This window comes from Salminus brasiliensis, chromosome 17, assembly GCF_030463535.1.
Source record: "Salminus brasiliensis chromosome 17, fSalBra1.hap2, whole genome shotgun sequence".
NCBI classification, from domain to species: Eukaryota; Metazoa; Chordata; class Actinopteri; order Characiformes; family Bryconidae; genus Salminus; species Salminus brasiliensis.
The window spans coordinates 33,821,208-33,848,999 of record NC_132894.1 but is presented as its reverse complement, the minus strand read 5'-3'; the positions used below and the strand labels follow the sequence as shown (position 1 = coordinate 33,848,999).

The 27,792-nt window shown below is 41.4% G+C and overlaps 3 protein-coding genes across 3 annotated transcripts; 2 read left to right on the top strand and 1 right to left on the bottom strand.

The window, feature by feature from the left end:
• The first annotated feature begins 369 nt into the window (after positions 1-369).
• Positions 370-5,123, top strand: pdcd7 (programmed cell death 7). Its single transcript, XM_072660020.1, has 5 exons — positions 370-1,503; positions 1,888-2,026; positions 2,989-3,219; positions 3,423-3,510; positions 4,553-5,123. Exons 1-5 carry the CDS (start codon positions 484-486, stop codon positions 4,671-4,673), a joined length of 1,599 nt encoding a protein of 532 aa, XP_072516121.1. The 5' UTR covers positions 370-483; the 3' UTR covers positions 4,674-5,123.
• Positions 5,124-11,520: 6,397 nt separating this feature from the next.
• ubap1lb (ubiquitin associated protein 1-like b) lies at positions 11,521-22,189 on the top strand. The gene is made up of 5 exons (XM_072660936.1): positions 11,521-11,652; positions 15,345-15,900; positions 18,330-18,523; positions 21,232-21,333; positions 22,055-22,189. Exons 1-5 carry the CDS (start codon positions 11,521-11,523, stop codon positions 22,187-22,189), a joined length of 1,119 nt encoding a protein of 372 aa, XP_072517037.1.
• Positions 22,190-25,074: 2,885 nt separating this feature from the next.
• Positions 25,075-26,637, bottom strand: kbtbd13a (kelch repeat and BTB domain containing 13a). The gene has a single exon (XM_072660881.1). The coding sequence runs from the start codon at positions 26,578-26,580 to the stop codon at positions 25,075-25,077; it is 1,506 nt and encodes a 501-aa protein (XP_072516982.1). The 5' UTR covers positions 26,581-26,637.
• Positions 26,638-27,792: the final 1,155 nt, after the last annotated feature.

The following is a 27,792-nucleotide window of genomic DNA, read 5'->3' as shown; positions in this document are numbered from 1 at the left end:
TTAAACAGTCAGTTTTATTATAATTTAATAAAAGTCCCCTTGATTTAATACATTATTATGCCTTTATTAAACAGTCAGTTTTATTATAATTTAATAAAAGTCCCCTTGATTTAATACATTATTATGCCTTTATTAAACAATGTTTTATTATAATTTAATAAAAGTCCCCTTGATTTAAAAAATCATGATGTCAGTTTAATAAGCTGTTCCCTCAGTTGAACAGTTTCAGCTCTAATCTGAGGGAACGGCTAGTTCAGTTTGGGGCCCTACAAAATGGCCGCCATTAGCGTGCTCCCTTTCAAGCAACCTAGAACTAGTGCGTTCACTCCGTTTGGAACACACCCAAACGCTCGTAGGTAGGAAGTGACGACCGCCACCTCCGTTCAGCGGGCAGCATTTAGAGGCTGCGCTGTTTAGCGCTGCTCTGCTCGGCCTTTCAGCACAAAAACGCCGCGACCGGCTCCAGTCAGGGTGACGGGGGACATGGACAACCACCCGCCGTACTCAGCGGGGCCCCCCGCAGCAGCAGAGGGTCATGGGTTCGGTAGCAGTGGCGGGTATGTTATTGGAGCGCCGCCCGGCTCGGTCCCTCCACCTCCAGCGCCTTGGCCTGTTCAGCACGGCCACTGGCCTCCGTTCCAGCCGCCGGTCCCTCCATGTGGACCTCCTCCGTTCTCTCATCCTCCACCTTTCGACCCCAACAGACCACCTCCGGGCTTTTTTAGCGAGCAGCAGACCGGGCCATGGCCTCATGCTGCCAGCAGGGGGCAGCAGCAGCAGCAGCCGCCGCCGCATGTTGGGACTGATAGGGGGCAGTTTGACCAGGGGGTGCCTTTCACAAATTTTGGACCACCAGCACCAGCACCACCGGTGCACCAGCCTAGGTTTCCACCGGTCAACCCAAGTCCCAGCTTCTCTCCAGATTACCGTCAATCACCCAGCAGGTTTGCTCACCAGCTGTCCACCCCAGAGGGCTCCTGGCCGGGGGATGGCCAAAATAAAGGAAACAGCAACACCAGGCCAGTGACCTCTGATGCAGATGCAAGGCAGCGGCTGCAAGACGAGCAGTGGGTTAAAGGTTTCTTGCAGAGGAGAAGAAGGAAGAAGCCAGCAGCAGAAGCTCAACCTGCTTCCAAACAGTCTGTTTCGGCCTTCCGGCAGAAGCTCTACGGCGCGGTCCACCTGCTCTCCGAGCTGACCCTGCTGTGCCAAACCTTGCAGAGCAGCCTGGAGAACCAAAGCGTGTGGATTGAGGCCTACTCCAGAGCCGTGGAGCTGAAGAGCAGCCTGCAGGAGAGGCTGGCAGCTCTGCAGGACGGAGAGGTCATCAGCAGGGTCAAGAAGAGCCTGGAGCTGCTCGGAAAGAAGAGGGCCCGCATTCGCCGGAGAAGAGCCGAGAGGATGGAGGAGAAGCAGGAGGAGGAGAGGAGAGCTGCAGAGAGGGAGGCAGCCATAGACAAGTTCCAGATGAAGCAGATACAAGAACTGGAGGAGAAGAACAGGGTGAGGTGGTTGTAAGGGGTGTCCTGTGTCCTGGCTTTGGGTCAGCTTAGGGCGTGGTAGGGTGGGGGGTCACCCATTATGGTCACCCACTGTAATGTAGCCATCAAGCATCGGACATATTCCGATCTCCAAGTGGTCCAGTAGACAATTGTGCTCACTCTGGCTCCGGCTGCTGATGGCAGGCAGCATGGCCTGTGATCACCAGCAATCCTTGGGTCATAGTGGCAGCGCCTTAGTCTGCTAGACCACTCAGAGCACCTTCACCTTGAAGAGGCCTAAGGTCTGAAGAACCTTCATGTACCTTAATGTTCATGCATCGTTTGGATGGATCGGATGACTTATAAAATGATCTAAACATGATCCTTGATAATTCACCCCTTGCAGGAGCGCGAGCTGAAGCTGGCTGCTGACGCTGTGCTGTCGGAGGTGAGGAAGAAACAGGCGGACGCCAAGAGAATGCTGGACATCCTCAAGGCTCTGGAAAAGCTGAGGAAACTTCGCAAAGAGGCCGCGTCCAGGAAAGGTGACCAACTGCTGCTTATGTGTTTCCTGCTCAGCAGAACCAAAACCGGGCTGTAAAGTGGGTTGTGAACCTGGCAGGTTTTTATTTAACGTTGTGTCCAAATTTCATGATGAGTGGACCAATAGAAAGGCTAATAGATGACTTTACATGGACTTCCATTGAGAGTAGGGTTGCAGTATCTGGGAATTTTCAATGTTGGGAAATTTACCGTAGTTAATAATGGGAATTAATGGGAATATTCAAAGCTAAAATTGAGAAACTTACATATAGAAATCATCTGGACATGTGCTGTACATGTGATGGACAGTGGAGGAATGGACAGTGGATGCAGGGGGTGTGGTTTTCTCAATAGAGTGTAATGTTCCATGTGCCTGGGAATGAGGAGCAGCCTTACTATTCAACTGTTTTGGTATCATATCTACATATTTTAGCTAAGATTATGCTTCAGTATATATTTTTTACCAACTATATGTAAGTTTCTCACCTTTAAGCTTTTTCCCGTTACTTCCCGTAAATTCTTGTTTATTTCCATGCCAAATTTATTTGTATTGTTATGCCTTCATGTTTGCTGTTGACAAAAAAAACAGTACATTGATGATAGTGTATGATCTAGTTCCTTTTAATTATCCAATATTTCCTGTTAGTGCCAATAAATTCCCAACATTTTCATGGAAAGTTTACATTTTAGAATATTTCCAAAGTTCCCGAGCTAAAGATACCGGTTATTTACTGGAAATTTATCGGAAATTTTCCGCCCCTTTGCCACCCTAATTGAGAGTTTCACAGAAGTTTTTTTCCTTCTCCTGTACACCTACGAGGTTTCTGCATGGTCATGATGATATGCTTTATTATGTCTCAGTTTGTCTCTGTCTTCAGTATTTGTCTTTCCCACCATCCTGCAAGACTTTTTTCGGACGTTGGCTTCCGGTTTGACATTCCGACATTGCTCTTAATCCTCACAGGCATGTTCCCAGAAAAAGAGTGTGACGAGGTGTTCGAGGGCCATCTGACGCGACTGAGGAGTCTGATCAAGAAGCGCACGGCCGTCTACGGGGCCGAGGAGAAAGCCCTGATGGTCATGCTGGAGGGAGAGCAAGAGGAGGAGCGCAAACGGGATCGGGAAAAGCGGCTGAAGAAAGAAAGGGAAAAGCTGCTGCTTAAGAAACAGGAGATCGACAGCATGCTGTTTGGAGGTAATTGCCAGACTGGTCTTTTTCCCCATTGTCACCACAAGGTGGCAGCACCTTCCTCAGTCTGTGTGTTTTGTCCTTGTTTTACCCCCCCCCCGTTTGGTTTGCTGAGATGACACTGTGTGTGTGTGTGTGTGTGTGTGTTTGTGTGTGTGTGTGTGTCTCTGTGTTTTGCTTGATTCTCAAATTGCTCTTTCTGCCATCAGCTGAGCTCCCTCCTGATCATCCACTTCAGCCTTTCCAAGAATACTACACCCAGGCGGAGCGTTCCCTACCCGTCCTGATCCAAATAAGGTGAGGAACCAGCCGTCGCTGCATTCTTACCAGGAACACTCCGGCTGTACCTGTACAAATCACTCCTCTCTTATGTACATAGATTATGTAGTTCTGCGTGTGGTGGAGTTTCACAGAGTCTTTTTGCGAACAGTCCAGTATTCTGAGTTTCACTTTGTTCTGGATTTAAATCTATAAAGCTAAAAATTCTTAATGGTGGTAAAACATAAACAAAAAAAAACTGCGTAAATAAGCTGTAATCCAGTCTGCATTTCCAGACAGTTTCTCCAACCTAAATGAAGGAACCCAGGGACCAATACATATATTGTGTGTGTGTGTGTGTATATATATATATATAGTATGTTTTCAATCATTGCAATATTCCACTTTGTATCTGCATCAAAATTCAAATTCTGGAATTATGACCACCCTATACAATCATTCTAATGTAATAATAGCTTTTAATGTTTTAATGAAATGGTTGATTAGAATGTGCACTATTTGGATAAAAGCATTGACCCCACCTCATCCACAACTCATCACAACCCAAAAGTACTGGATGGAGCACCACCATCATTCCAAAGAACACTGTTCCACTGCTCCACAGCTCAATGCAGGGGCGTGGGCTTTACACCCCTCTATCCCACACCTGGTGCCAGTAGGTTCACATTGACCTGCTCCAGAGAGTCTTATTCTATAGGCAGTTCCTCTAGACCAGATGAGGTGTGTGTGTTTGTGTGTGCATTTGCACATCTGTGCCAGCAATGCACAGCAATCTGATATAGCTGAATGCATTCATGAGTTCATTAGAAAGGGTGTCCACAAACATTTGGACATATAATGTAAGTTATGATTCTAAACGTCTGCCAAACACCAGTGTTTATAAAAGTTAACATTCTGAACGGCACGCTGAGGAAGCTGGTAGAAATTGACAGTAGATTGTGTATTATTTAACTTGTTGCTTCCAAAAAACGTTAAAACATAAACATAATTAATGTAGTCGTCTAATTTAATTCATGAAAATAATGAGTGATTAGTAACGCATGTTTCTGTGTCCCTACAGGAGAGAATGGGATCAGTTTCTGGTTCCAGTGGATCATCCTGACGGCACGTCTGTCCCTCAGGGCTGGGTCCTGCCGGACCCTCCAGCAGACGACGTCTGGGCCACTGCTCTGGAGAAGTGATCCTGTCTACTGAACCAGTTTTGAGTGCCTAGTCACTTCATTTGCACTACTGAATGCTACGGACTGCCATTGCTAACCTGAAAACGATGAGGATGATGATGATGATGGAATAAGAATTTTTGAGAGAATTAATAAATGCAGCAAAGTGAATAAAATCCAGGCCTCCTGCGCTGTAGTCCAGCGTGACCTACACATTCTGCTCTTCTGGAGATGAATCCATCATAAATACCTCATTAAATATAGATTTGAGATGCCTTTAAGTGGTACAGGTATTATAAGGCGTTGGGAATTATTTTCCCACTGACGTCCAAATCACTTGTACTGGTGGCTGGTTCAGTATCTGTGTCCAGTATAAAGCCTCACAGGTTGTCTTGTGAATATTGGTATAAGCTTATGCAGCTATTATGAAGTCCTTATGCTGGGGGCCTTTAAATAAAGTTCTACCAAATACTCTGAGTGTATTGATTATTTATTGCACTGGTTAAACTCTCAGACTCTCAGGAGTAGTAAAATATCTAAATAAAGGAGCTAATTAGGGTTTTTTGGAAGATTCAGTAGAGGAACCATCTTTGGCTACATAAGAGATTCAGAGTGTGAAGAAGCTTTATCAGAATGGCTGGTAGCATCTTTAATTTTAATAATAAAAAAGCAACTAATGAAAGTAAAAAGTCTCTTAATATTAGCTTAAGATTAGTTTTACTTAAAAAAGATTTCATGCTAATTGGTGACGATCACTAGGTCATTAGTCAATAGCAAGTTTCGTATGCTAATCAGTGCCCTCATTAGCATGTATGACTGCTAACTGAGTGCCCTGAAGTCTATACAGAGTCTAAATCAGTCCTTGAAGCTCTCCAGATTTAGTCGCAGGACGTGTCGAGCAGCCAGCCTCCGTGCTAACATGTTTGGCTCGGAGATTACGCAGTGTTTTTCCCTGAACTGATGATGGAGACTCTGGCGGCTGTGCTTCGTGTTTACACGTGGTCCCTAGGATGTAGTTTTTAGGATGTAGTTTGAGTGTTTACAGGTTATTATTTTCACTAAACGTTCCAAACAAAAGTGTCTGACAGACTTAAACTGGAATTAAACTGTAAAATGGTTTAAATGAAGTGTTTTTTAACCCTTTAAACACTTTAGGGCCTGTGTGTTAGTGCGCACTTCAGTTCCTCACTTTTACACAACTGACACACTACCTTCACAATAGTGTCCGGACAATTACGAGTAAATACTAAGAACCTGATCGATACTAGAAATATATAGTGAATACTCAATAATCCGCCGTAGTTACTGAACAATTCATTGTGGATACTAAATTCATGGACGATACTGAATAATTCATACTGGATATTAAATACTGAGAATATATACTGCATACATTGTGTACACTAAATTCATGGAAAATACTCAACAGTACATACTGGAGGTTGATAAATGTTTAGTAAATGCTGAATAATTCATTCTGGATACTGAATAATTCATAGTGAATACTCAATAGTGTTATGGCGTGTCCTGATTAATCTATACTGGATACTAACATGTATAGTAAATACTAAAGAATTTGCACTGCATACCGTGTGCATACTAAATTAATGGAAAATACTAAATAGTCCATACTGAAGATTGAATGATTGAATAACTGGATGCTAAATAATTCAGACTGGATACTCACAAATGTATCGTAAATACTGAATAATACACACTAGATACTGAATAATCCATAGTAGTTACTGAACAATTCATTGTGGATACTAAATTCATGGACGATACTGAATAATTCATACTGGATACTAAATACTGGAGAATTCATACTGCATAAATTGTGTACACTAAATTCATGGAAAATACTCAATAGTCCACACTGGAGGTTAATAAATGTGTAGTAAATGCTAAATAATTCATTCTGGATACTGAATAATTCATACTGGATACTAACAAATATATAGAAAATACCGAATAATCCATACTAGATACTGAATAATTCATAGTGAATACTATATAATGTTATGGTAGACACTAAATAATCCATACTGGATACTAACACGTATAGTAAATACTGAAGAATTCATACTGTATACATTGTGTAGACTAAATTCATGGAAAATACTAAGTAGTCCATATTGGTGATTAAATAACTGGATACTGAATAGTTCATACTGGATATTGACAAATATAAAGTAAATACTGAATAATCCATACAAGGTACTCAGTAATTCATAGTGAATACTGAATATTGTTACAGTAGATCCTGAATAATATATACTGGATACTGACAAATGTGTAATACATACTGGTTATTTCATACTAGATACTAAACAATTCACATTGAATACTAAATATGTCACAGTAATTACTGAATAAGCCATACTGGATACTGACCAATGTATGGTGAGTACTGGATAATTCATAGTGAGTACAGATTAATGTTATGGTAGAAACTGAATAGTCTATACTAGATAGTGACAAATGTATAATAGCTAGTGGATACTGAATAATTCATACTGGCAGAATGATTTAAGTGTAATGATTGAACAATAAGGCCTGAAATAGTATGTGTGTGTGTGTGTGTGTGTGTGTGTGTGTTATAAGGTGTTATGGAGTCACGTAAACAGCTGATGTCGAGGTGTTATGTCAGTGGATTAGTGGAGCAGAGAGTGTCTTATCCGTGTAAGCAGGTGTCTTCTAGTCTTAAGACCGACACAGCGGCAACATCACACACGCCTCAGCCCTCGGACCGCACACACACTCCAGAAGCGCAGGTAGGCTGTTTGTTTTTGGCACATGTGGGTGTTTCGCTTCTCTGCTAGGAGCTGAGCTTGTAAACTGGGAGAAATGTGTTCTTCAAAGATGGTTCAGTTGATTGGTTGTAAAGGTTCATATAAACACAGGGAGGATTTTTCACGGAGAAACAGAGTTTTAATGTCGTGTCTGGAGGCAATACTGTTTAACAGGTTTTCTGCAGAGGCCGAATTCACAGAAGAGTCTTAAAAAAAAAAACTCTTCTTCAATTTTTTAACGATCTTAACTTCTGACTTAAGATAAATAGTTATTTTTTCAAAAAGTATTTAATAATTTTACTGTTTGTTATTCCGTTTTTAAGAAAACAGTTTGTTATTTATATTAAACAACATTTTTATTGAAAAAATACCTTTTAATAAAAAAAAACAAAAAAAAAACAACAACAACAACAACAACAAAACCCCCTTTCCCATCCCACCCCAACGAGAGACAGCTAAATAAACATAATGGTGAAGAGCGTAGATACTGCAGCCAAACACACACATGCACCCGTATCCAAACAAACTCAGCCAGCTGCCTTAACATTAACATTGTCCACTACAACATCTCAGCCAGGCCTCAGCACGTTCAACAGTTTCACACATATGACATATGAATTTTCAGAATTTCATTACTGCAAAGGTTCATTATTGGGGCTCAATGAATTTATTAAAATACACTAATGAGCAACAAACAGTAACTTAACTGAGCTGGATTTGAAAGATTTGAAGATTTGACCTCATCCTCACCCACACCTAGTATAAAAAGCACAGGGGTCACTCTCTATGGTGCCACTGAATCTTTTCAAGCTTTTTTGCCCCACCTCTGAGGATTGTAATAGATCAGTTTTATGTAAAATACATGGTTTACAATGTAAACAGCATATAATATTCAGTTGATATTCTTAAATAATTATTAATATATTTATTTAATCTTACGACGACCTCAGACTGGTCGTAGACTGTAAGAGGTCAGAAGGCCAGCCTCTAAAATGATAGCTGAAATAAGAATTTGTGTATTTTAACAGGATTAAATTTGGTGAGTGTTTTTATTAGATCTTATATGAGGAAAATAACAGCTTTCCATCCTCAGGCCACAGTTCTAATATTTTCCAGGGAGGATATGTTTACTGTTGGCTTCCTGTTCCTGTTTCTGTCACCATCACTTCTAGATCTTGTTTAATAAAAAAGGGTTTTTTTAATGCTTAAGGCGATGCCCAGGCAGTTGGAACATAATCCTGTGGTGGATTTGTACTTTCTGCACCTGAATTCTTAATCGCTTTCATCCTGAATATATTAAAATATGTGTCCAAATAAATATGACCAGTGAAAAAAAAAGGTTCTGTGACTCATATCAATGGTGGAACCCTTTGGGGTGCCATATACAAGAGGTTTTAATGAGCTATGTATGCATTTAGATGATGTGTGAGTTAAAGTCTATGTTGAAACCATTGCCTTTACTAAAGAACCATTCAAGGAACCATCTGAAGGGTGTAGAACATCAGATATCCGATGCATCTGTGCCCAAAAACCTCTGCAGATGATCCAGTCATGGCCGTATGGAATGTATTTCAGTTGGTTAGGTTCAATCATCCTGAATTATCGACCAGACTGAGGTTCCTGTGCCAGAGTGTCACTCTCTTAGGCCTAGGAATGGCAGCGATTTGCCAAAGCCTCCTTTAAAGGTAGGCTGAAGGCTTCTGCTGAAGACAAACACCATCTGACTTCTTGAACTTTCCATTGTTCTGTCCTTCACAAGAACGAAAACAACTTAAGGGCTTACCGAGCAGCTGGCAGCTAAGACCCAGGCTTGCTTTTAAAGTCTAGAACCATCTGCTTCGGGTAGTTTTCGTAGCGGCATCGTCGGAAAGTCCAGCCTGAGCAGATTTCCCAACATTCTGCTGCAGGCTTTTTGATGATGCTTGCTGGCTGTGAGTGCAGCTGCTCCAGCAAGGCGGCTTTGGCCGGCTGTCTCTTCAGATGGAAGCTAATGCTTTAGATTGAGAACCTGGATGATGTGTAAAGGCTTGTGATACTGGGCTACAAATTCAGATAAACAAAAGGTTCTTATTGTTAGTCAGGAAATGGATGTGTCTCTACTGCAGGTTCTCTTGGTGTTCAAGAGCATTTAAAGAGATGTTATTGATGGTTTTCGGATAAATCCATGGAACCTTGATATCATGTTTTTTCAGATATATCGTTTATTGGTCAGTGGAACCTTAATTTCTGATTATTCAATCAGACATATCAGATATATCAAACCATATATCGGTCGGTGGAACCTTAATGTTATCCAGTTTTCTCAGCCAAACACAACATACGAAATACATTTTTTAGATCAGAGGAACCATAATATCTGACTATTCTATCAGACAAACAATATCACTGTGAAACCGTAATCCCAGCTCGCGGGGAACATTATAGGAACATTCAGCAATGTTTTTAAAAGGGTTTCTTATGCAACTTTTCCAATTAGGACAAAACCTAACATTATGGAAAGTTATCCAAAAATAAAAATACAACAAAATACAAAACAATAAAAAAACTAAATTAAATAAAATTGATACATAATCACACTGATAAATAATATTTAACAATGAGCCATTACACATTTTCCACACTTAAAAATTGGAGCATTTATTTAAATATAGAATTAAATATTATCTGAATTTACACTGATAATAAACAATTAAATAATAACTTGCATTACTTTTTAAAAATATGATGACCAAATGTGAAAAGCTTGAATTAAATTATGACAACAAACAAATAAATGTTCTACACACTTCCAGAAAACTTCTTAAAAACAGGAAACAGACTGAACTTTCTAAGAACCAAAAATACATAATAATATGTATTTTAATACATAAAATTGCAAACTATTTTGATTAAAGAAACAATATTTCAGTCAGGGGAACCTTAATATCAGATGCTTTTATCAGACAAACGATATATCGGTCAATGGAACTGTAAAATGACCCAGTTTTATCAGTCAAACACAACACTGATCTACATTACTCAGGTCAGAGGAACCTTAATATCTGACTATTCTATCAGACAAACAATATATCGGTCAAATCAGACAATTTTATCAGACAAACAATAAATTGATAAGTAGAACCTTATTATCAGAGAATTTCATCATTTTAGGCCATTTTATCTGCCAAATCATCTAGTGATCTCTAGAACCTTAATATCAGAACAGTTCATCTGACAAACAACACATGGGTCCAGTTTATTGGTTAAAGACCCAGTACAGGGAACAGCCTAGTACAGGCCTCTTATGAGGGTGTGTGTGTGTGTGTGTGGGGGGGGGGGGGGGGGGGCTATCTCCAAAAGTGATCCCAGACCAGCAAGAAGTCTTTGTTATGATCTCTCAAAGCCTGTGTAGAGGGTAGTGGGTGAGTCGCAGTGCAGCATGTGGTGTCTGCGAGACGGTCAGATGGCCAAGATTACAGGCGACTCTGTAATCTGTAATCCTTAATCCTGTGCTCACGTCCACCGTTGTGTAATAGAACAAACCAATATAGCGAGCGAATTAAAGGAAGACACGTATTCATGTAGGAGTTTTCTGAGAAAAGGCAGGGAAAGCCTTGCTCACAAGATGCCAAGCATGGAACGTTAAGAGGGTTTACAGCCTTCTTGATGAATTGACTGAACTGACGTCATTTCAGTGTGCTCTTTATTTCTATATTAATATAATCCACGCAGTCGATGCCAAGCATGAGCAAACAGGAAGATGAAACTGTGCTGATGTAATGTGTTTTATTGATGGAAATGAGGAGTCAAGTGTTAATTTTGGGAATATTAGACATTTTGGACATTTTCCAATGTTTTTAGGAAATCTCCATCATCTTGTGTAGACTAAAAAAGTGATGGACTGGGCCCTCTTGCATTTAAACGCCTGCCTCATTTCCTCAGCCATAAAATCAATCACGTCAGCACAATCATCGGCAGAAGTAAACTGTAAGTAAGTAAGTACATGCAACATCCCATCGGTCAGTATACGTCAGGTCTGGTCAGGTTGACTCTGAACGCTCTTTTGATTGTGTGCTTCCAGATCAGTGACGGTGAGAATGGCGTGTCTGCATGAGGTGCACTTTAAAATCCCACTGGGCTCCCTGGAAGAGGCCAGAGAGGAGGCGGAACTTGTCACAGCTCCGGACATCCCTGTGCCAGACTACCTGAAGATCCTGCAGGAGACAGAGGTTGGAGAACTTACTGTCAGCACTCAGGACTGACTGTTCAAACTGTTATGTCTGAAAGAGCTTTGCCAAATGTTTGTGGACACCCCTTCTAATGAAGGCATTCAGCTACGTTTTGCACCTGTTGCATCTGTTGCTGACACAGATGTGCAAATGCACACACACACACACAGGACTGCCTGGAGCAAATAAACCCACATGAACCTATTAGCACCATGCCTAAGGCTAGGTGTGGAGTAGAAGGGTATAAAGCCTCAATGGTATTGAGCTGTGGAGCAGTGGAAGGAGGAGTTGGGGAAGGAGGAGTTACAGCAATCCTTCTCCAAAATCTAGTAGAAAGCTTTCTTCCCTGGACAGTAGCGACAGATAATCCAACAAGAGCAGGATGAACTTTTTTTAAAACCTTTGAGATAAAACCTTCAGATGAAACAATGAATGAACAGGTGTCCCAATACTTTTGTGCATATAGTTTACATATTAGATTCACTAACAGAAGCACTCATTAACCACATTGTACTGAATTATTGTGTTAAGAGAATTCATCAAGTCATTTCAAAGACCGTTTCTTTGCATTTTGACTTACCATGCCAAGGTCAAAAGGTCAATGTTTACAAACTCTGGCAGACAGCTTCCTTCGAGACACCTCTTCGACAATTATTTGAAAGGAGGCCGTTTTAAAAACCTGTCTGTCCTTTATTTGTGTTGTATCTGCAAAAAGGCCTATGTAGTGGCGCCATAGGGTACGGCAAAGTGCTTGGGCCCCAGAGATTGCCATTTGCAGTGTAATTTGTGCAGTATTTCTCATAGCAGATTATCACAGTCCCCAGTCTTTGTCTGCCCCAGTTTCAGACAAAGACCAAGTGGTAATTGTTCAGAAACCTGCCCTAGACAATGGGGGTTCTTCAGTAAAGGCAAGGGTCCTCCTCCTGGTTAAAGCACCTTTACAGAATACAGAATTTTGAGAACCATACAGAACTTTCTTTTGTTGCCAAGGGTGCAGATGTTTTGTTGGTCGCTGGCAAATGAACTTGCTTGTAGAGTATTTTGAAAATCCCTGCTTGCTTCCATACTTCTGGCCTGCAGGGCTGTTCTTTCAGGATCTCGGGGGCCATCTGTAAACACTACCATGAAGTTTGGATTACGGTTGGAAGGAAATCTTATGGAGTAAACCGCGGCCCCTCACGCTGAATTAGGCCGTCCCACTAGACTCTGACACTGGTGATTACTCAGAGGATGTTATTCCAAGGGTGTTTTCCTCCAAGATGTACCTCCATACCCAGAGCAGTGTAATTGAACTAGAACATCTGCTGGCTCCAACAGTTTGCTCCCCTAATGTAATTATCACTGAGAGCACCAGCGGTGTCATGGGAAAACACAGATGGATCACCCATCTGCAAAAAGGGCTTGATGGCATCTTCGTCATGCAGTTGCTCGGCTGATGTGGAGTTGATACGGTGCTGTACAGTTATCTTTGAGGCTTGCCAAGCAGCTCTTGCGCACAGAACATGAGGTTCAACTCAGTGTCATGGCACGAGACGTTCTCCATAAAAAGAGCGTTGGCTGATGACTGTTGTTGACACTAGATAGCACTGTAGATCAGTTCGGGCTAAACGCCAACTCCACTTTAAGGCCATGTGATTGTGTTACATGGGTTGAAGTCTCTTCACGGGAAAACAAGCCTTTCTTTGCCATTTATTTGAGTGGAGGTTGTAGTTATCTGATCAGAAAAGAGCCTGCCAGAGCCTTTTATGGAAGTCGGCTGCTCTGGGTTTTGGTTTGGTCTTTGGTTCGCTCTTATTTGCCTTGGTCCATCCAGAAGCAACATTTCCTACCTGCCTCGCAGCACATTTTTGCACAGTATTATGTTAAAGTGGAATGAATGGGCTTGAATCTGTTGCGTAATGTTTGGCTAGGCCTGTGTTTACCAAATGCGAGAATGTTTAGTGAAGCCTTGGGATCCGTCACGGTGAAGAAAATGCAAAAGAAGTGGGATCTGAATGCTGTTACAGAATTTCTATAAAGTTCATGCTGGGCTAGATCCTCTGGCATCCGAATACCAAGTTCACAAATATAATGACATGAACACACATTGCAGTCACTATTCCACAAAGCTGGATTCTTCCTTAAACCAGATTTCAAATATGATAAACATTATAGTGATGGTTGGTGTCATTTTCAGTATGTATTTGATATTTTACATCTAAACATATATTCTACCATTCCATAAGTTCACATCTATTTGTCATATGAATTATTTTTTATGCTAATTTGTATTAATAATAATTGAATTTTAAGATTTTAATCTAACAGTAACCTACACTGTTTTCATTGAAATGTTATTCAACAAATTATAGCAAATATGCAGACGTTAGAAAGTATTTTATATATTTTTTATTTAACATTTTAAATTTGTGGAGGACTCTGGACATTTGAGGCTTTTGTGTTACAGCAGCGATATCACGATAGCACTGATTTACCAAACCAGGTGTTGATCTGAGGAAGGGGTGAACTCTAAATAATAATAGACTCCATGAGGAGAACTTTGGAGATGTTCTAATGATGAACACAGTGATGGAGAACCTCCACCACTTTCTGTAGGAGTGTTATTATTATTAGTGTTTATTCTAATATCAGTGTTTTACTGAGCAGATAAAAACTTACTGTCCAGATAAGGAGATTTATTCATTCTAAATTTCATTAAATAGGGGTCTAAAACTTTTGCACAGTGTTGTATGTATTTGACATTTGACATAATATGAATCTGGCAGTTATTATTTATATTGTATCAACATTTCATGATGAATGGACCAATAGAAATGCTCCAAAATTGGAACAAAATAATGAATTAGCTCTGAAGCTAACTCTGCTTTGTCCAAATGGTCAGAGACCTTGTAAATGAGGAGACCGGCCACTGGTTGAAATATGAATAGAAGTTCTCGTAATGCTTAACATGGCATCAGGCTATGGGTAAAGATAGCGCAGTAGCCAGAACTAGCAGAAAATTATGCTTTATTTGAGCATTGAAACTCTTCATTTTGTCAGTTTTTGACAGTGATTTAAATTATGATATATAATTATGATATAATAATTTAATATAAATGATCATATTAAATTATGATCCAGTTTCCAGTATTTTGGTCTCTCCTTGTTCATAGATATGAGAACCTGGTCTTGTATAACTGGAAATAACTGCCCGGCGGCATTGTAAAGAAGTCCCACAAGTGAACAAATGACTTGTTTATAAGAACTTTATAAGCAATAAAATGGTCCTCTAGTGGCAAACAGCTGTTAGCAGCTAATGTAACCTACCTAGCGTTTTATAAATACAATTGTATGTGAAAGTTTTGGCACCCTTGACCAATTAACATCTTTGTCTGGTGAACACAGATTTTAGTAATCTCTGGCCTAGGACCTGTAGAACCTATACAGTAGGCCATGCACCTGCTTCACCTTGTTCTGAGAATATTTGGAGATTATTTAACCAATCCATTTATACCCATTAATATAGTATGCAGAAATATGTTGCATCTTATTTTCTTTCTTAGTACAGTCAAAAAATAAGAAACATTATATTTAAGATGATTTTCCTGGACAGTATTTAATTTTTTGGAAGTCATTCTGCCAATGCCAGCTATAATGGCTTAAAAAAGCCAAACTGAGGTTGCCTCTTGGTCTCGTTTCTCTTGTTTTGACAGTATGCGTTTAGTCTGGAGAACTGGGTCCTGACCGGTCTGCAGAGCGGCTACAGCACTGACCTTTCCGCACCCCTTCCTAATTCCACCTCCGGAACATGTCCAACCTGTCCTCCATACTGGATGATGTTCAGCAGTCCCCAGGAGAGCAGGCTAGCCAGTCGCTGGAGCAGCGACTTCTGGGAGCCCAACCCTCGGCCCCGCAGCCGCAGCCTGAACGCAGCCCACTACCGCGCCATGAAAGCCCGCGTGACGTTCACCATTTCCGACTCAGAGGACGACAACTACTCTGACAATGAGGAGGTGTCCTTCCCAGGGAACGAAGGGACAAAATGCAGCTCCTCAGGCTTAACAAGACAAGGGCCAGGCATGAAGGACCTGCACCCTCGCTGCTCCTCCAACTTCCTCAACCTGCCTTCATCCTGCGGCCTCTCCGCTCAGCGGCACGTCAGCTTCCGGCAAACCTCGCTTTCAGACTCAAGGCCCACCGGAAGTTACTTCAGGAGAAGCCAAAGCACAGACCACAGCGGCTCACATAGACATTCACAGGTAGGAAAAGATGAGGAGCATCCAACTGGCTTCATTCCAGGCCACATGTTTTACCCTGCCTCACTACACACATCTGACACAGCTCATCAGCTAATTAGCAAAGAATCCATGAGCTGGGATTGAATGTTTCCAGAGCTCTGATCTAGAAAAAACCTAGTTTGACATCCCAGCCTATTACATTAGGATATATTATAATATGTCTATAGAGTACATTATAATATCTACTTAATATACTGTGCAATGTATTATATCATATAGCCTGTATAGCCTGTATGGCTTCTAATTTTCTATATTTTTTTAAAACGCTGCTACTACACCTGACAACAGGTGAGATAAACCAGCTAAACTGGATCAGGGAAATCCATAATCAAAGATGTAGAATGTATTTATAATTATTATACACACATTTGTGCCTACAAGTACTTTATTTTATGTAATTACTACATAATAAGTCAAAGTAATGTGCACATTTTATGATACTAATAGTAATATACACACTATATAAACTTACATATCATGGCTGTTGGATCAAAATCTTGTGTCTCCAAAATGACAACTTTACAGGAGAAGGAAAAAACCTTCTTAACTTTCAATGGAAGTCAATGTAAAAAGATTTTATTGAAAGTCATTTTGGAGCATTTCTATTGGTCCATTCATTATGAAGTTTACATACAATGTATAGAACACATCGCAGATTTAGATTATGTCAAAACGTGAAAAGTGGCAAAAATGGCCCACAACTATAATATTATATACATATAGAATAATATCGAATAATATAACGAAAACTTATGTTTAAGTATCCTATAATATACCCTACATTATATAATACAGTGTACTTTTGTTTAGATATTTACATTTGGGTTTATCTATTGGCTGACTCACTAATTGATTGATATATGTATTATATATGTATTATATAATTAATATTTAATTGTAGACTATATTTGGACAGAAGCAAATAGCCTATCATTCAAATTCTATGGTTAGAACAACTGGCAATTCACTGACTCCTCTTCAGAGTCCTCATCACCATCTGCCTCTGTCCTCAGAAGGCCTTTGCGTCAGTTGAACATGGATGAGCAGGATATTTTAGTCAGCAGAACGAACAGCCCTGTTCACACAGCCCTAATCGGTCGCCCCGTTGTTCTATTTTGAATATATTCCCACTGAGATTAAAACTGCGGCTATTTATGGTCATCAGTGTTGCATTGGTCGGTGTGATAGATACTGTTGACCGCTCCTGGCTAGTTTCACTATCAATATGCGTTTCTTAGATGTCCCTAAAGATGAAGTGGCTAATAATAGCCAGTGTAAAGTCTTTTCCTGGAGCCAAGCTGCAGCAGGTTTGTTAGGATTAGCACATGGAACGGGCTGGTCAGACTAACAGCTAATGCTGTCTGCTATCAATGTCCATGACCTCACCTGCGTGTTATGAGTACTTTATACATCTATGCAGGTTGACTACAGCTCAGTTTGCCCCAACCACTGAATTTAAACAGCCCAAATGACTCACATGGCTTAAATCTATGAAAGCTCGTAAATCCCAGTACTGTACAGTTGGTGTAGTGAACTGGGTAGCAACATCATTTTCCATGGCGGAAAAGGTTCTCCAGCCAGGAAAGCAGACCACACTACAGCAATGAGAGTGGGCAAGACTCCTAACTTTACATCACTCTGGATAAGACAATTGATTCATATAAATATATATTTTCCTAGTATTTTATGCTTTTTACTAAACTACAAGTCCTTGTTAACTCAGTATTATTATTATTATTATTATTATTATTATTATTATAATTGTTGTTGTTGTTATTATTATTGTTTTTTTAGCAGTAGTGTTAGTAGTAGTATTATTATGAAAAGTATTATGAATAAAAAAGTTTTTATTATTCATTTTCTTTTTTCATTTATTTTTTTCTTAAATTAACTTATTATTTTGTTTGTTTAATTATTTATTAATGTCTGTTATACTTATTCCTTTTATTTTATATTGTGAGCTAGATTTTAGTATTCAAAAATCATATATAAATAAATATTATTCTTATTATCATTATTTTCTTATTTTATTTTTCATATAATTTTTGTATTGCCTATATATATAAGCTGCATTTTAGTATAACTTATTATTATTATTATTATTATTATTATTAGTAGTAGTAGTAGTAGTAGTAGTAGTAGTAGTTGTAGTATTAAAAAGGTATTTTGTAGTAGTATTACCAGTATTGAGTCTTCCCACTGGATTAATAATAATAATAATAATAATAATAATCATGTTTAAGGCAAGGTCTCATTCCTGTCTGCAAGGCTTTAACAGGGCTCTGCCATCCAGTAATATTTTCCATACTGGATTTCTCAGCAGCAGGGTAGTGTTTCCTCTCCTGTCCTCTCTGGGGGATACTGATTTTACAGGCCCTGTTGTTATTTTTCTGTCCCCACAGTCTCCAGGCCTGGCCCTGGCCTTTTCGCGGCCGCTGGGTTCCCACGCCGCTCCCCTGGACTCCTCAGTGGAGCTGCTCTCGGCTCTGAGCCTCGAAGAACGGCAGCTGCTGGAGGCAGTGACTGAGCGCGGCTACCCGCTGCGCACCGCCATCATTGCCCTGCAAAAGACTGGCCAGAGCAGCCCAGAGCAGGTCAGTAGGGGGTGGAATAGCTGAGGCAGGGATTGGGGATTGGTGACTGGGTGTGAAACATGAGTTCAGGCTTAGATACAGCGCAGAGTCAGGGTGTCAGGTCTGGTTTGCACCCACTTTGTCATTAGTGCAGTGTTGCCCTGTACACTATACACTCCGCTCTTCACTTCACCCCTAAAGGGAAATGTGTCTGCCTTACAGCACTCCCAGACTGGGCAATTATCATAGTATACACAGTATGACATTGTGGACTTTGTGGACCCATTTATTCAGTTCTAGACATACACTAATATCAAATCCAGCATAGGTTGGTAGTAAGACACTATACACCCCTGCCTTCATCCAGTTGACTGGCTACACTGGTTATAAACACACTTCAAAGGCTTGGAATATCTCAAATGTCCTTTCCCACCAATCCCACTGGACATCCATTTCTTTTTTAGGCCCTGGTCAGCTACACACTGATTTCTAAACAACATGGCTACCTAAGACTATAAGACTATGAGATGGTGCAATATGAGCCCTTTAAAGTGTCCAATATTATATTTTAGACACTTTAAAGGGCCAAGATCACAGAAAAATTGACACCACCTGGGTTTATTTGTATTGTATTTGTAAGATTCACATAGCTGTGAAAATAGCCGGCTTTGAATCCATAGGTTTTGTGATGTCACAAAACCCAACATGTTTACGAAATAAGCCTGCATATTCATCATCTCTGCAAGCGTACGGTTCTAAATGAGTGGACGTTAACCTGCCAAGGTGTATTTTGAATTGGAGGTAGTTTACATTTAACAGTCTTAAAGGTACTGCAACAAAAACAGCCTGTTTAAAGCAGCTTTATGCAAAATTCAAGATTTTTCGCTCCTGGGCACCCCCTACAGGTGAGGAGTGTAATTCACTTTTACGCAGCTTCTGTAAATACAAATCATGCTTAAAGCGCCCCCTCATGGACAGCTGTTCACAGGCATTGGTTGACAAGCTGAGAGATCCACAAGTGGCATCTGAAGGTAGAGAAGCATGTGGGCTGAGGCGGTAGAGTAATACCACAGGATTTTACACTAATATGACTCGCAGTGGTCTGGCCCGGAGTGGGAACGATAGGAACTCCAGTCAATCAGTCAAGAAAATTGTAATCTGTGCATCTCGATATTAAAACATTCCGGAAACGTCAGACGCAGTGATTAGATATCTTCAGGAATGTCAGGAATACATTACATGTCCCATTTTTGACCTCACCTCACATCCAGTCCACCTTTATTTTTAAAGAGTGCCATGCATTTCAATGCAGCTCCTCTGTAAGGGCAGAACATCTGCTTCCAGCTATGCTAATCTGGTTCTGGTCATGTTGAAGGGTTGGGGGGGGTGTAGTAAAAATAGACACTATATCCCCCCAAAGTTTCCACAACCTGCTATTTATTAGCTGGTTCTCAACATCCCACAGAGTCCCTCTAGAGATGGGATGAGTCAGGGGCAAAAGCAGGAGTGTTGCTATACTGCTGTGGGGGAATTTGCCCCTGATGTTACAGTAATATTGCTGTGGCCTGCGAGGCCCATGAGAATGTGGTTCTTACCCAGCCGCTCAGGTGAGGCATGCAGAAAGGGCTTTGATGTTGAGAAGATTTAGAAAAGTTCAGGATCATGCGGAACAAATGATATCTTAAAAGAGAAACCTTGATCTTGACTTCGTGACCTTGCATGCAGAGCTCATAAAAATCCCAGATGACTCAAAGATTACCTAAAATAGTAGACTGGGCTCTGTCTACTGGCCTCCGAAATGAGCTGAGGAAACCTGTCTTTGGGATTGCTCTTAGCTGCACAGTGACTCAGCAAACATCTGACCTGTGCTACTGTATAGAGCTCTGACCAGCATTTCTATGATCAAAAGATCCTCAAGCCATAAAGCAGATTTGTTGGACAGGCTCTTTTCCATCTGAGCTGGAGATGTTCCTCCACACCATCATCCAGCGTACATCTTACATTAAACATGAGGTCCCCTGTTTCACGAATTGTGACTCTGCATCCAAATCTCCTCTTACTATATACCTGCAATATATATCCTAAAATGTTTGTGGACACCCATAGCCCCTGTAGAGAAGTATTGCCAGTAGAATATTGGCACCATGCTGCCTAATGCCAGGTGTGGGCTAGAGGGGTCTAAAGCCCCCCAGCATTGAGCTGTGGAGAAGACCTGTGTTCTCCATCCAGCACCTTTCGGAATAAGGTGGGGTGTTGATCATTTACCATTGTGACCTCACTGACACTCTTGTTGCTGAATTTAATCAAATTCTCACAGCAGTGCTCCTCCAAAGGCTTGTAAAAAGTCTTCTTCTTTGAACAGTAGAGACAGTTACTCCAACAAAAGCAGGAGAAACTCTTATAATACCTTTGATTTCAAAAGAAATTATGATTATAGGCAGGTGTCCCAATACTTTTGTCATCGTATATTGTATATATGTGTGTGCGTGTGGCATTAAGGATTAAAGCCACAAGAACCACAAGTGGTTCCTCTTGAACCTTTATATACTGCTAGTGTTATTAAACCATTGAAAGGTTCTATGTTGTTCTTTATGGAACCAGAACTGGTTCTTTTTTGGCATCGCTCAACCCAACACCTTTGCTGAAGAGTGTAAAGCTGTTTATAAGCAGTGCTCTGATGTAACTGCCATTGGTGCAATGTGACCTGATCTTTGGATGTTCTCCCACAGATCCTGAGCTACCTGGTGGCGTGCGACCGGCTGTGTGAACTTGGCTATGATGAAGCTCAGGTGGAGGAAGCTCTGGAGATGTTTCAGAACTGCGAGACCAAGGTAATGTCTAAAAATAGTACCTATGCTGTTCAGTAGGGATAAAATACTAGTATTGTGATTATTGAAAAACTTCTTACACATTAAGGTTGGAATACAACCTGGTAAATGATAAAAAGTATATTATTAAATATGTAATCTGACATTAGAAATGATTGGTCTGCCTTATTTTGATCAGTTGATCAGTATTTAGTCCACACCATTAACAAAACAGTGAGGTTATTTTTTGCCATTTATTCGTGAACCTGAACCAATCACACTAATAGCAGTGTAAAACTGAAAATTCTACCCTTTATAAGTAACATTGTTAGTATACAAGAGCCCATCTTTATTCCTTTATTCTATGTTAGGACCCTCCTCACGTCACTGAATGCAATCAATTCCTCACAGCAATCCTCCTACTCCTCCAAAATCTAGTAGAAAACCTTCTTCTCTGGACAGTAGAGACAGATACTCCACCAAAACCAGGACTAACACTTTTTAATACCCTTCATTTCAAAAGAAAAAATGAACATGAGCAGGTGTCCCAATACTTTTGTCCACATAGCGTACATCCCTTCTCTTTTACACCATCATTAAATGCAAGAAGCCGAAGCCAAACAGTCAAACAACTTCATCATTCCTTTTACCATCATGTTATCTATCACCTGTGTTGTATTGCAGGCTATCACCTGTGTTGTCACCTGTAACCCGACTGACAGCATGTCTTTTCTCTGTCTTTTAGGCCGAGGAGTTTCTTCACCTGCTCACACAGTTTCATGAGATGGGCTTCCAGCAGAACGCTATCAAAGAAGTGCTGCTTGTGCACGAAAACCACCGCGAGCGTGCCCTGGAGGAACTCATGATGCGTGTAGCGTGACCAAATCGGCCAAGCCATGCGCAATGTTTTGGGGTGTTGCTGTTGAAATTGTATCAAAATGGCTTACGGCCGAGGTTCCCTACCCCAGCTCCTCATCCAGCACGCCTGATTCAGCTCATTAACTCAGCAACTAACAAGGTTGCCCCGTGCTGGATCAGGTGGTACATGCAGAGCTTGGGGTCGACTGGACTGCTTTGGGAAACCCCTGACCTTGACCTGACAGTAAACAATGAGGATTGTGGCCTTGATGGGAAAGCAAAGCTCTCAATGCAGCTTGTGCAGAGACATACTGAGGACATTTAGCTATATAGCATATCACTGCTGTCCAATGAAAAACGTGTATCTCTGTTTTTGTGTCTCCGTTTTCAGTTTTCTCCATGGTTTGAACCCTGTAGCTGTGTAAATAACTCTGGATGAATGAACCAATAGAAACGCTCTAAATTACTTGTAATGAATTCCAATTTTACTTTGACTTCCATAGAGCATTTTTGCCTTCTCCTGTAAAGTCACTTTGGAGATACATGTTTTTTTTTTTTATTGGACCGTGACGATATACTGTATACCATATACCACTATTCTTCATTCTAGCAGGATTTATTATAAATTAAAATTGTATTTAACATCAACTTTCATAACTTAGACATATGTTTAAATTTTTGTTTACATGTTTAATGAGCTTGATTCCTGTATTTAAGCAATGTTTTTATTATATAAACTGTTTCAGATCAGGCTGGTTTGTTTATGCAGGACGCATTCAGTACATTGAACATATTCAGCCTGGAAAAATATGAGAAATTCGTAAATCTTTTTCTTAAATCGGTCTCTCTACATGCATGGCAGCCGTTTTATTCTAGACATTTGATCAAACAAGGCTGATTTAGCTGAATTTGCAGACTATGAATGGCAACAGCAATGTGAAAGACTAGGAACCTTTATTTTTAAGGCTGTGAGATGGCGTTAGATGTGATAGGGTTAAAGTGACTGTCCTCATCCTCAAAGAAATGCCCGCAAATAACCCCTCTAATCACTTACTTCTTAAGATGGAGGATAACAATTAGCTAATGGACTGTTCGCCAAAGAATACTTGGCTGATAACGTAAGATTAAAGTAAATCTAAACAATCTCTGCTGTGTCTCCTCATTCTCCACCTCTTGTTCAACAGCTCTCCTCATTTGTCAAGTTTGTGCTATTAACGACCCTCGTATGGGGCTGTGGGGTTACGAATGTTTAAAAGATTAGAGAAAAGCGGCACCACTGATAGACTAAGCACAGCCGTAAGAAGAAAGAGTGTTTTCATTGGTGGCTTGATTAGTTATGTCTCAGTGCTAACGATGTAATGACTGAACTCACTTCAGAACTTTCCATGAGCATCTATTAGAAAATTGAGGAAAATCACGGCCTTGAGAGAGGACAACTTGGTCAACTTCTGCTTTCCTTGGCCTTCATGACCCCATTCTTCTGGCATGACTGTTTAAGAGGCCTGAAGTGGACGGATGAGCTGTCACACAGAAATGATCAGCTCTCAGCACCTTTTCCTTAAAATAAATAATAATAATATCCATGTCCACAGCGCAGGAGGTCATCTCGTAGATTAGGATGACCATTTTATTCTGTCACTCAATTCTAATTGCCTTAATCTGGTTTTAGAGGGGTATGTCACTTGTGCTTTTGAAGTGCACAGACCGATGATTACATGGTAATCTAATTCTATAAATGCTTTGTTTGGATAAGAAGGTTAGTGTAAACCTGACCAGTTTAGATACAGTGACCGATACAGTGCCTTGTAAAGATATAGCTTGGTTTGATGGATAACAATAAAGTCCTTGATCTTCAGATAAACACAACGTTGCTACATTGTTGTCTGAACGAGGCACTGTTTATGTGTTCTCAACAGCGTTTTCCTTGGCAACCACCAAGAAACAGCTTTGCAATACCGTTGCACTCAGTTAACACTTATCTTAACTTATCTTAGCAACCACAACAACCACCTAAGGCATTATAGCAACCACTTAAAAAACCACCTGGAACAGATATGAATTTTGACCCATAATTCTAATCATGTTCCACTGTCTAGAGTGCGAATTGATCATCGCAGGCAAAGGAAGCGATTTGACTGATTTTCAAAAGGGCATGATAATAGGGTACCGGGCAAAGGAAGGGTGGTAGCATCTCGGAAACTTCTCTAACTTTGTGGGATGTTCTAGAGCCGGCGTAGTGAAGGTGTACCGAGTCGCATAACAATGGCCCAACAATGGTGCCCCATTGGCCACTGATGCCAGAGGGGAGCAATCAATGCACCTCAATAATGGACATCTTCTGTCCACTAATACAGTCCATGTCGCAATGTCTCGTTAGTGTCATCGGAGCTAAGCTAAGGTGGTTATTCCTACTAATAGGTTGGTGGTCCTAATATTCTGATATGACCGTAGAAAATTAGAAAACAGTCACTGTCATGAAAAATCATTGCATCTCCAAAATGAAGAAGGGTAAAACCTTGTTAGCTTTTACTGGAATTTTATGATTTGAGTCATTTTGGAGCATTTCTATTGGTCCACCGTCAAAGTGAAAAACATCACAAATGGAGATACAAGGTTTTGCATGAAGGAAAAATATAGTATATTTAATATTTAACTATTTTACTGCATTTGTAACCTTGTAGAAATGAGCCGACTAATTCTGCATTTTACAAAAACCAATCAATCTGCATCTCCGGAAATGTACATGACAAATATCAGCTATCAGCATCAACCAGCAATTCCCATATCTGAGCATCCCCAGTATGAGGAATTCTGCCTGACCTGAGTCATGGAGGAAAATGAAGCAAGTGTGTTGTTTCAATAAACAATCACTTCTTTAAAATCTGTGTTTGTAGATGTTTAATGGAGTCAATCATTGCATTCTGCAGAAGAGCTTGGACGAAGGTCAGAAAGGACTTTGAAATTTTGGCCATTGCTCAACTCTGGCTTTCCCAGAGGCTCTTTGCTTTTCTTTGGCAGTCTCAGGAGGAAAGTCCACATGGAGCCAATTCTTGGAAATCCTGTCATCTCTTTTTTCGTCCTCCATTTGTCGCCCTCGATGGAATACTCCACCGTTGCTCTGCGGTTCACCGTGAAAACGGAGTCGCCTCTCACCACGGCGGTGAACAAAGCCCCTTTGCTGTTCTCATACTGTCCCGGCATGGCCGTCCACTGACCTGTGGTCAGGTTGTAACAGTCCATCATGCACCTCAAGAAGTCATCGCAGGGGCCATTCCTCATCACGTACAAATTGTCCCTGTGGGCCACCATGCAGTGTCCGTAGCTTTGATGCCTGATGAGCGTAGTCAGTAGAACCCACTCATTCTTGATGGGTAGATATTCGTAGATCTCTGTGGCATCTTTAGGCTTCCAGAGGCAGATGAAGATCCTGCCCATGCTCTTGGTGCAAGGTACCGAAGAAGCAGGTCTCGGAAGATGCGCAGCAAAGCTCCACCTGTCCGTGGAGACGTCATACTTTTCGACAGAAGAAATGGTGGTTCTTTCAAACTCTCCGCCAAGAGCGTAGAGGGAACCTTCATGTCCTAGCAGGGTGCAGTTGTAACGGAGCTGTTGTGGACTGGGAAATGTGCTCCAGGTACTTGAGGCCACATCATAGCAGAAGCCGGAGTCTACCACTCTATTGCTAAGGTCGTAAAGTCCTCCAACGATGTAGAGCTTGCCGTTGAGGACTGTAACCCCAGCCATGGTGGTGCTGGCATCAAGCGGTAGGTGAGTGAGGACCTTCCAGTCTTTCTCATCTTCATCGAGATAACAAACGGTCCTCATGAAGTTCTGAAGCTGCTGGTTGCTGGGAGAATGAGTGCCGACCATAACGTACGTACTAGGAACGAGGGACTCTACGTAATCGATCAGTTCCTTGGGCAAACACCTGACCTCCTCCTTCAAGTCTTGGTACATGTCCCGAATAAACAAAGCTGTGCTCCTAGACAGTTCCAGGACACCATAAGTAGCAGCTGTGTGATACATGAGAAGGCAGTTATCAGAGTTGACAAGGTTCATGAGATGCCTGACAAGAGGTTGCACCTGAAGGAAGGCGGCGCACTCTATGGCTTTGACGATTTCGTCATCGCTCAGAATAGGTCTCTCACCACGGATCACCTGGAGTGCAACCAGAAAGCCACGAGCGCTCACTACCTGGAGGTGTATCTCCTCCTGCTGGCATTCCTTCATTCCCGACTGGAACAGCGCCCGGAAGTATTCGCAGTTGCTTTCCAAGAGCACTTTGTCCGCAGTGAAAACGTCCCCTTCTATCCTCACTCTCACTGCCGGGTTCTCCAAGACCTTCGCAGCTCCATCTTCTTCTGAGCCAGCACAGCTGCTGGACTCCATCAAGCCACTGTCAGGGATTTTCATCGAAACCTGCAAGCGTGCACAAGAGAATCCGTAACACAGCAGACGGCAGATCTTTGATGAGGTTCAGGGCACCTGGTGCTTCATCGCTACGGAGTTGCCTGCAGTGACAGCACTAACTGGGTTGCTGCAAAGCTGCAAAGCAAGAGACAAATGCACTTGACTGAGCGCTGTCCACTGTTTGCGCTACAAGAATAGAGATGGCTATAGATAGAAGCAAAGAGTGTGCCGGCAGTGTCCCATGGCGTGGCACATATACCATGGCAGTAACAGGCACGGCTGAAAAACAGAGGGAGGGGGGGAAGCAGAGGCACCTCACTGGGACTGGAGGGGGCAGTCACTTCACTCGTGATTTACTACCTTTTGTTCCTGGTAGGATTTCAGAGCATGTAAATCTGATAGGTGCAGGTGCGTTGCCGGGGGACACAACAATAGCATGGCAGCCAGGGTCGTGTTCTGGAGAGGGCTGAGCATATCAATCATCTCACCACGTGTGTGCGCCCAAAATAACACCCGAACTGAGACACAGCCCAATATTTAACTCCAGCGTGATTGACCAACAGAGAAAAAAAAGTCTCCCAAAACACTGACCTGCCATACCATAATTGCTCAAATCAGCATGAGTGGTTGCTATAACATATCAGGTTGTTGCTATGACGGTTGCTAAGGTGTTCTGGGTGGTTGTTATTGTATTTTGAGCGGTTGCTTTAATAGTGTTTCAGGCAGTTGCTAGGGTATTTTAGATGTTTGCCAAGGTGATGCTAGTTGGGTGCTATTGCGGTCCTAAGGTGTTTCTTGGTGGTTGCCAGGGTGGTTGCTTAGGTGTTCCAGGTGGTTGCTATTGTATTTTAAGTGGTTGCTATAGTGTCTCAGGTGGTTGCTGTTGTATTTAAAGTGGATGCTATTGTGTCTCGGGTGGTGGCTGTGGTTACTAAGGTGTTTCTGAGAGGTTGCTATGGCAGTTGCTATGGTATTTCAGATGGTCGCTAAGGTGATGCTAGTTGGGTGCTATTGTGTTGCTAATGCGTTTCTTATTGGTTGCCAGGGTGGTTGCTTAAGTGTTCCAGGTGGTTGCTGTGGTTGCTAAGGTCTTTCTTGGCAGTTGCTATTGTGCTATAGTTGCTATAGTGTTTCAGATGGTCACTAAGGTGATGCTAGTTGGGTGCTATTGTGATGCTAAGGTGTTTGGTGGTTGCCAGGGTGGTTGCTTAAGTG

Bases quoted from the DNA above. Each gene is read 5' to 3' on its own strand.
- pdcd7 (XM_072660020.1), top strand. From the start codon at position 484: ATGGACAACCACCCGCCGTACTCAGCGGGGCCCCCCGCAGCAGCAGAG. The intron at 3,220-3,422 runs GTAATTGCCAGA...TTCTGCCATCAG, and splicing joins CGACAGCATGCTGTTTGGAG to CTGAGCTCCCTCCTGATCAT. The intron at 3,511-4,552 runs GTGAGGAACCAG...GTGTCCCTACAG, and splicing joins CCCGTCCTGATCCAAATAAG to GAGAGAATGGGATCAGTTTC.
- ubap1lb (XM_072660936.1), top strand. From the start codon at position 11,521: ATGGCGTGTCTGCATGAGGTGCACTTTAAAATCCCACTGGGCTCCCTG. The intron at 15,901-18,329 runs ATGAGGAGCATC...TTCTGTCCCCAC, and splicing joins ACATTCACAGGTAGGAAAAG to AGTCTCCAGGCCTGGCCCTG. The intron at 21,334-22,054 runs GTAATGTCTAAA...TCTGTCTTTTAG, and splicing joins TTCAGAACTGCGAGACCAAG to GCCGAGGAGTTTCTTCACCT.
- kbtbd13a (XM_072660881.1), bottom strand. From the start codon at position 26,580: ATGAAAATCCCTGACAGTGGCTTGATGGAGTCCAGCAGCTGTGCTGGC.